Raw genomic sequence first — 10,276 nt, 5'->3', positions numbered from 1 at the left:
TGATCTGCAACTTTTCTCTGAAGTATTTTTATGATAAAACTTACCGTTTAGCTGAAAATCGCGAAAAACCAATTATTTTTTTGACATTTGTCTTTCTAATTTTATTTTTTGTCATATTTTAAACAATCTTACTGATTTTCAGCTTGGTGGGAATTTAGGTAGCTTCGATTGTCTAAATTGACAGGACTATATAAATAAAACAAGTTTATCAAAAAATAAAATGGTGTATTTCAAAAAGTGATTCAATATTTACAAAATAAAAACAATATACAAATAAAAATTTTCTTAAATATTAAAATGTTATACAACAAAAATATACAACGGTCTACAATGTATATACAGTACATTCACATATGAGTTTTAAAAATGTTCAAAATGAATTAAAAAAAAATCGTAAAAAAAAATCTTCATTTCAATGTACATAGTTTTTTTTTCATGATCAATGAATATGATATTTAAGATTCACATGACAAATGACATTTACATGAACATGGGAGGCTCATCACGAAATAATAAAATATGTGAAAATAAAATGTTGGTTTTACCAAAAATAAATTACCATTTAGATATTGATGAACAAAAATTATATTTTCCTCATTTGAATTAAATGTAAGGTTTTTTGGATACAAACATTCTAGCAATTACAACAAAGGTACATGGTTGTAGCCATTCAGTTGGAAGACGAAAATATCCTTTATTTCCAAAAAATAAGAAATGCAAAAAATCAGTCCTTCATCTATATGGTAAACTGAACCATTGTCATCATACATTTTCACATACATAGTTTTCGCTTATAAGTGATTCTCTATCATATTTATATGAATTTCTGAAAAGAAATCCTCTATATTTTGAAACAAAATTTAAATAAAAACAGTCTGAAAACACTTGAAATCTCTACTTGTTCTTATTCCTTCTGAACTCATTCGTTAAAAATTTCGTCTGTTGTATTCTAAATGTTTATGGCAACTATAAAGGAACAATTCCATCCATTACTTACAATCATAGTTGTTTTCGGATAAAAATTTCATGATAAAATCATATCTTTCATCAGCACGTTTACTCTGACTAATTTCATTTCTCAATTCAGTCTGTATTTTCTTCAACAAATCAAGTTTAAAAATCGTCTTTTCTAGATTACTCATTGGCTGTTCTAAGAAATTTCTGCCATTTTCATCCATGTTTTCCTTCACTGGAAAAACAGAGTCGCCTAGCTTATTCCCTTTCAAACGTGCGCTCAATTTGTTTTTTAATGATGAAAAAAATTTATTTTTCTCATCGTTATCATTTATATTAGAGTTATTGTCATCTGAGTCAACATTATCACTTCCCATCGCTTCAGCAAACCAAATACGTTCTTCTTCTTGATACAAGTAGCTTTCTGTGGGTATTTTCAGGCTAGGTTTAATGTTGGGGGCCTCCTGTATTTTATTTTCGAAAGAATGCTGGTTTGTGGACATCCATTTTTTCTTGAAGTGCAACTCTCTACTTTTTCTTGAAAAATTTCTATCTGAATTCAATCTTTCGAAATTGGATGAACGTTTATTCAACTTCATGGATCGTTTTCTCTTCATTGTATTATTTGTACTAGGTATCCCCCTTCCTCCTTTCGCTCTAAATTTTGTTTCAATTTGGGAAATGCCATTCAGCAAAGGTTTCCTTAAACTCTCCGTCTTTGCTTGAGTTTTAATGTTTGAAAAAATGTTTGATTTGTTATGTCTGATGCTGTAATGAAGTGTTAGTAGTTCTTTAGTTTTAAAATTCTGGTTGCAGTGTTTACACACTTCAATAGTGACACTTTCATCCACTTTGGGCAATGATGGGTTCTTACCTTTACTAGTAGGTTTCTGAATCAACCTTTGTTTTTTGTCGCCATCAATCTCTTGCTGACTCTCTTTTTCGCCGTTCATTTCTTGGTGCCTGTCTTGAATCAACTCCTTCAAGGCCGAAGTTGGTAAATTATAATAATAATTATCGTTTTGTTTGTTTGAAGGTGGTTGGCAATTATATTGTTTCTTATTTGAACTGTCCCGTTCAATTATAGGTTTACCTAAACTGGATGGTATTTTTTTATAAATAAACTCGCCAATCTTTTTGAATCCTTCTTCACGAAATATTTGATCTATTCTGGAAACTTCAACATATGGCGAAGAGAACAGGTCAAATGTATTTGTAGGAACTGAAATCATATCACAGTGTGCTTGTTTTTCAGAGTTATTTTCTCTTTCTTCAGCAGTAAGTTGTGATTGTTTTGGGAGTTCTTTGTAGAGAGTATCATTAATTTTTTCATATCCTTCAAGACCATATATGTCATCTGCTTTGGGGATTTCTAAGGAAGGAAACGAACTGAATACGTCTATGGGTACTGAAATCCGTTGTACTGCTGCAACTTCGCCAGAAACCATCTGAAAATAGTGAAACAACATTGTTCAAATATACCCCAAAAAAGTTTGAACATTACATTTACGCAACAAGTCACAAATTAAATTTATCTATTGAAATAATGAAATTTCAAAATTTGTCTTTAACTTTATTGGAAACAAATTATGTTTCAGTCTTGAATGATATATAATATATGGAAATAATCAAACCTGTTACCAGATAATTATTTTTTAGTGGTACTTAGTATCAATTAAAATAACAAAAATCTGCAAAAAAATATTGAGAGCTGTTTTGGTTTTTTTGCATAATTCTTATGTTTTTGGGTGTGCTGAATCTGACAATGACTTTCATTTTGTTATAGAACATCACATTTTCATCTTGAAATAAAAGATAAAAGACTAAAAAACAATTTATATTTATAATTTCATAACAAAACTTATATTTTTATGGCAAATTAATAACGATCTCGATACGTTATTATCTTTGTTAACTAAATATTGCCTACCTATCTGTTAATGCATCTAAATCTAATGTCATGCTCAAAATCAAAATCAAAAAATTTTTATTTCCGTAGACCTAGGGAAGGCATGGAAAAAGTCACATTACTCAGTACAATTACAATGAGGTCACAATCATAAAACAACAAAATTATAAGATATACTATATAACATTTAGACCATAAAAGGGATACAAAAATGAAAATTTAAAATTCCAAATCAGACTGAAAAAATTCATCAAGCGAATAAAATACCTTTTCACATAATAGTTTCCGAACTTTTTGTTTAAAGAGCTTTACACTAGTTATTTTTTTAATGGATATTGGGAGCTTGTTGTACAGTTTTATTGACATGATATGAGGTCCATTAGTGACCTTGGCTAACTTATGACTAGGAATTAAAATGTTATAGTTTTTTCTCAGGGTGAAGCCCGAAAGAAGACATGTATCATCTCTGTTCTGAAACTTGGAGCAATTTGATTTAACGTAGATTACGCAATTAAGAATATACATGCAAGTAACAGTTAATATATTCAACTTTGCAAAAAGTGGTTTACAGGAATCGAGTGGTTTTTTAAAACAAATTCTTCTAATAATCTTTTTCTGGAAAATTGTTGGTAGAACACCGGCAAGAAATCATTCTGGCCTCACAAATATTGTAATAGATGGTACAGAATTCCCTTGAAAGGAGTTACAAAAAACTTGGGCCTATATCTTGACAACAGTCTCCGTTTTAAAAAACACATTTCGCAAATTCCTAAACGGGGTTATGCAAATTTGAAAATGATACATTCCAACAGAGCATTTCTGAATAAAAAAAGTAAAATTATACTCTGCGATGCTTTAGTTCTTTCACATGTCAACTACGCAGACGTGGTGTACGGTTCGGGAATTTTGAAGAGTGACAGTTTTAGAATCCAAAAGCTCCAGACACTGTTGCCACAGCTACCCCGTACGGGGTAGTTCTACCCCTCTTGAACTTAATTTCACCCTCTCGCTCCCCTCAAGTAAATCCTCCCCGCTCAGATATAAAGCAAAGGAATGTAAAACGAAAATTGAAAAAAATTAACAAATATTTGTGGTTTGATTTTGAATCTACCGCGTTACACGAGCCTAGTACCCGTGGCAAAGTTGGCGTAGACTGAGTGTCTGGCACCACTGGCAGTGGTTCCTTGGGTTGTGTCTTACTGTAAGACTTTTATACCGATAGTTCCGATATTCTGTGACTGAGTACTGAGTTACACTACAATGCTCTTCTGCTCTTCCAATGATACCGAGTGCCGTGATCATGTTCTGTACGTGTGAAATGTTATTTGATGTTTGTGACATGACATTCGACATTTTTAGTTAGACATTAGAATGTAAATATGGAAATGTGTATATTATATGCAATCTCAGTCTGTGATATAAATGTAGGTATATGTATAGTCGAAGTAACCGATATTGTGCACTCTCAAAGTTGTCGGCACTCTCGAAGGCCAAAAAAACCAACACATAGAAATGAACCGGCAGGAAACTAGTCCACGTGGACTGTAGAGACTTGGCGGTTCGTATTGGATAATTTTTACTAACCGAGTTTTGTGATTGGCTGAAGAGTCATAAAATTGAATTAGAAGTCATGTTACACTGACGAATAGAATTCTGGGAATGCGGCCTTTGGTTATCGCCGCCGTGTTCAGTTCAGGAACTGATCGCGATTTGAGTGTGGAAATTCGATTTTGGTGCAGTTATAATTACTTAAAATTTTTGTTATCTGTTCAAAATGTGGCGTCTTTGGACTAGTAGGTATTAATAGTAATAACGAGTGTGATAATAACGCAGACTTTTCCAGTGTAGTGTTTCCAATAGCGATGGTGAACAATGCATAAAAGAGGTACCAATGAATAAGATTCGAATGCATTCGAATATTAAAACACAGAGAGTATGTTTCAATGTATATAAGAATATACATCTCAAGTTTGGTTTCGAGGGAAAGAAACTTTCACAAGTAACATCAGATTTGACCGAAATTCCTTTCTCAACTGTACATAAAATAGTCAAAAACAAACCTAATGAACGCAAGACGCGATGTGATACAGGATTACCAAAACCTTTAGATGTTCATCTAATAAAATCATTGAAAAAAACAATATACGACTGTTACGAAAGCAATGAGATTCCTACAACAGAAATCATAAGGAAGAAATAGAATACTTCCTTTCCATAACGTGAGCTGCTGTGACAAAACTCTTCAGAATTGGATAAAGAAACTAGGATTCAGATTTAAAATAATAAACAAACGTCAAACAGTTATGTAAAGCAGAAGAATAGTGAAATTGCGTAACAAATACTCAGAACAAATAACTAAATATAGACAAGAATAACGGCCAATTTTCTTTTTGGACGAAACTTGGTATAACACTCACAACACAGTTACGAAAGGGTGGACTGATGGTTCGAGAATGTGTACACCTAACAAGCCTGCAAACAAAGGATCGCGACTAATCATTGTTCATTGCGGAGGAAGTAAAGAATGGGTCCGAATTCTTTGAAGTGATATGGAAAAAAACTTGAGGACTGCAATGTTGACTATCATAAAACCATGGAAGCTAATATTTTCGAGGAATGGTTTGGAAACACATTGATCCCAAATTTTGATTCGATGACATGCGACTTATGTTTTTGATTACGATCGTCAAATTGATCATGGAACAAAGAACGACAATCATAGGTATACGTCAATGCATCACTGTGATTGGTGTCATCAAGTGAATGTGGATCCACCCCGGTTCTACCCCGCTCTCTTTCAGAAATCTACTTCGATGAAAAGATAGCTTGTAGCAACACTGGCTCCAGAATGCATGCATTAGTCTCATTACGGATATGTAATCTACTCGGGAATGTGGGTTGGTTGAATATGGAATCCAGACGAACGTTTCATTCTGCAACATTTTTTCAAAAACTCCTTAAAACAAAAAATCCTCTTATCTTTTCCAAAAAATATGCTTTAGAACTGACGTAACACCATCTTAACTTGAGATTCAGGACACATTTAACAATACCACAACATAAAACTTCTCTATTTCGCGAATATTTCACTTATCATATTGCCCACTTATACAGGGCTTTTCATGATGAGCGTTAATTAGCCGTTACTGACAAACTATTTAACGGATCAACCTGAAAATTTCAGAGTATGCTTAAATCAATATGACCTACACGCCTAAAATATTTCAGACGAAGCGGCGTTGTCGCTTCTACTACAAAGTAGCGGCTTCTTTGATTTTTCAAATGAAACACCCCATATATAATATCATATTATGATTCATTATCACTTTGTCAACAAATTCATATACTATTTCCCTATACCTATTACCGTTTAGAAGATATAAATTAATTACGATATTTTTTTTACCAAACATGAACTTTTATAAATGCTGATAATCTTGAACTCTCTTGCACTAAAACGATCAAATTTGAAATAGAGTGGAGTGATACTATGAGGATCTTCAGTACGAGTCATATTTTCACAGGGTCTTCAAAAAATGCAGATACTTTGATCTCATGAAAAAATGAGTGGAACTCAATTTTTTCAAATGGAACACCCTGTATATTTCAACATTTTTGAGCTCTACATCCAATTCAAGATTAACTTTGTTCAGATAATACTATTTCTATTTTGAACCGTTTTCGAGATACACTGTTTCAAACGGAAACTGATGTGGTTTTCTTGCCCGTTTTTTTGAATTCATCACTTATATTGGATATTCAATATTTTTTTTTTACTTAGTAATATTTCTTTTTGATCCAGTTTTTTAAGTGTCTCAGATCAGTCAATTCGAAATTGGTATCTACCTACCTTAGAAAAAGTTACAATTTGTATACATTGAGGTATTGGTCTCTAACGTACAACAGTACACATTAATATTTTTTAATAGTGTGCTTTGGAAAAATAAATAAACCAATTATTTAACGTCAGACTTTCGTTGGTGGTTTTGACTGATTGTGATAGCTACCAATTTAGAATAATGTCAAGATTAGGTTACAGTAATGAAGATTTCTTGAATTTATTAATAATTTATGGTGAGTGCAATAGAATTGCAAGTAAATCATGCCGAGTATTTCATGAAAGATATCCACAACTTCCGAACCCGAATAATAATGTGATAAATCGACTACTAAAAAACTGTAGGTTGAATGGAACCTTCCGTCCAAAAATCATTCGTAAGAAGACTAAAGTGGATGATGATGACAATGGTATAATAGTTTTGGGATATTTTCATGCATTTCCAAATGCTTCTCTGCACGAGGCTGAAAGGGAGATAGGTATACCCTACGTGACAATTTGTCGAATTCTTAATAAGCATAAATGGCACAAATTACTCCTTTTTTAGTCGATTGATGGTGGCTGGATTCGTGGTTCAGATACTGTCCCGTGTGAGTGGGTTTTCGGTATAAAGATGTTTTCCACTTAGAGTCGGTTCTCGTCACCAATACGACTAAGAATGGGAATTTGTTGTGGGTTTCCTTCTCCATTGTGAAAGTGATGGAAGGTCTTACGCTATTGATGTGTTTCAGGAAGGCGTCAAGATCAGTATTTCCATGGTTCCATATTATGAAGGTGCCGTCAATGTATCTCAATCAGACTCGGGGTTTCTTGTGGACTTCTTCAATGGCCAGAGTTTCAAACCACTCCATAAATATGTTTGCTATAACTGGTGAGAGTGGCGGTCCCATTGCAGTCCCTCATCTTGTGTTGAGAATTTGTCCTTCGTTTAGAAATAACAGTTTCGTTCACAGCATCCTAGTAATTCCATAATTACTTCAATCTTTCAGGTCCTCGTCTTCGGATAGCTTCCTATGTATGATTTGGAGTGCTTCTTCGACCAGAACGGTGGTATGTAAGGGCTTTCCACGTCGAAACTGATTAGTTGATCTTGCTCTGTGACTTCGATTGCCCCTACTAGTTCGACAAAATGCCTTGAATTCTTCACAGAAGATGATGTTTTTCCTTGTAATGGTTGTAGTATTGGGAGTGAAAATCTTCTTGTGGATTTTGGGTAGTTCATTATTTGAAACAATCTCTTGGAAGTGACTTCACAAATTGCTTCATCAACCCCAGTTTTATGTGAAGCGGTGGTAGAAGAACGAGGATGTTTTTTTGCCAATGTAAAGCTCCCTTGGAGGTCAACACTTTTTGGTCCAGCGATTTGTTTGGTCTCTATTATCCCACAGACACAAAAAGCAAGGGAATTTGGTAAACTTAAATTGTTGTCCAAGCAACATGCCCAAGATTTTGAAATCACCGCAATTTTGTCAACCGTGGTCTTTATATTTTAATTCGCAAAGAACCAATTCCACATGCTTGTAGGTTTCCTGGAGGTGTAAGGAATGACCGACAGGGATGGTGGCATAGAAACCGCCATTGTGAAGCAGAACTGCTTAAGGCTTCTTTTCAAGACTTCTATGAAAATAAGCCACTATGCTGGGTCATACGAGATATTACATGTATCCACCCAAACTTCAATATTAGTAAAATAAACCGACTTGTCCTCTTGGGCAAAGTAGGATGTGAACTGCTTCTCACGATATCTAAACTAGGAGGAAGACACTCCCGACAAAAGTAAGTTCCTGCTTTTGAGCATTGATCCAGCGTTTTTGGGAAGATTCAAGTCTCTCACCAATTCATTCAGCTCGTCTTGGTAAAACAATTTATGGCTGCTGTCATCTCCAAATCCAAAACTTGACTTTTCAGGTATAAGCATCATCTTCGTGAGAACTTAAAATCTCTTACAAGGTAGCAGGTGCCTTGGGCACTGATATTTCGGTCCCATGACTGATGGGACGAATAGCTGATTGCAGATTGGGGTATAAAATTGACTGCTTCCGTTTTGAATTATACTCTTTCACAATACACAAAAACAAAAGTAATAATCATCACTATGGTTTTTACTCGCGTCATACCATAGCATATCGGAAAGCTTTTTTTCTTGTCCTTAAACCAATTTCGAAGGACTTCAACACATCGTTTGCAGACTTCATGGGGTATACAAATATACATGTAAAAAAGTAATAAAAATGAAATTGTACCTATTTATTTATGACTTCATGTTAGCCCAAAAACCCCTTTTTTATAATACAATTTTGCGTTTTGCAAAGTAACCTGACGTTCTGAAATTAGTATTTCTTTAGTTTTAAGGTGCATATTTTCTTTGGGGTAATTCTTACTAAGTTTCTCTCCTATGACTTTCAGAAGTGAATAAAAAAAAACGACAGACCGGGCGTATTTTCAAACACTCTATATATATATATATATATATATATATATATATATATATATATATATATATATATATATATATATATATATATATATATATATATATGTTAACTCGAAGATTCTCACGGATAAAGTATGATGAGCTGTTTTCTCGGGTTTCGCTCCGTGTTCTGTGTATTTTCTCCCCATAAGGATTATTTTCACAACGTTTCGGCAAAGTCTCATTTGCCATCTTCTGGTGATGTCTGGTTTTTTCAACTAGACTGATTACTTCGAACTCTGTGTCTCAATTTATAGGGATGGATGTTTCCCTTTACCTGTGTTGCTGCCACTACCTGTGTTTGTTCGACTACCTGTTTTAGTCTTATTACCTGAGCTGCCTCTCCTGTCTCTGTTATTGTACCTGTATTGTCATGTACCGAGTTTTGCCTCTGAAGTTGAGCGGTCTGATTGCTTGTGCGAAGTGATAAAACAGATCTCCATGTTGATGGTAATCTTTGCGCATCATCCCTCTTGTTCATATTATTAGGTCGTTTTTCAATTTCGATTGCCTCTCTGATTGTTCGTGAGTAAAAGTTTTCGTTGCTTGCTAGCATTTTTGTGTTGTCGAAATTGATGTTATGTCCTGTTTGAAGTACGTGTTGGAAGAGAGAAGACGTGGTGACTTTTCCCTTCACTGCTAGTTTGTGTTCATCTTTGCGAATGTTGATTCGTCTGTTGGTCTGGCCGATGTAAGTCCTGTCACAATCATGGCATGGTACTTCATACACTCCTTGTGATTCCAGTGGTATCTGATCCTTGGGATTACGAAGCATGGACCTTATTGTTCGTTCTGGTACGAACGAAGTTGATATGTTATGTCGGTGAAGAATTCTGCTGATTTTATCTGTTGTTCCTGCAATATATGGTAGTGTGGTTGTTATGACCGGTGTATCTCGAGTTTTTTGTTGTTTCCGTGTGATCTTGGCAGCCGCTTTTATACTTCTTTCTGAGTAGTTATTCTTTTGTAGCGTTGTTTCGATGGTGTTCAACTCTTGTTGTCTGTGATCGTTGTCTGCCAGCCTCCTCGAACGTGTAATGAGTGTTCTTGCCACCGCGTGAATTTGTTTTGGGTGGTGGTGTGAATTTGCGTTTAGGTACCT

General features: G+C 34.4%; 1 protein-coding gene across 4 annotated transcripts in view; it reads right to left on the bottom strand.

The window, feature by feature from the left end:
- Positions 1-207: 207 nt before the first annotated feature.
- LOC111513684 (uncharacterized) overlaps positions 208-10,276 on the bottom strand; it is a 54,636-nt gene continuing 44,567 nt past the window's right edge. For 3 of the 4 annotated variants that reach the window (XM_074178290.1, XM_074178291.1, XM_074178292.1), the window contains one exon: positions 208-2,402. In XM_074178290.1, coding sequence (XP_074034391.1) covers positions 990-2,402 — 1,413 coding nt within the window. In that variant the 3' untranslated portion in view covers positions 208-989. The remainder of the gene's footprint in view (positions 2,403-10,276) is intronic. The other variant, XM_074178293.1, reaches the window with a different exon arrangement.

The sequence above is a fragment of the Leptinotarsa decemlineata genome, unplaced genomic scaffold (genome assembly GCF_025532065.1).
Source record: "Leptinotarsa decemlineata unplaced genomic scaffold, Ldec_3_MD MMD2_tig00003736_RagTag_RagTag, whole genome shotgun sequence".
NCBI lineage: Eukaryota > Metazoa > Arthropoda > Insecta > Coleoptera > Chrysomelidae > Leptinotarsa > Leptinotarsa decemlineata.
This window is presented reverse-complemented; position numbering and strand designations above follow the sequence as displayed.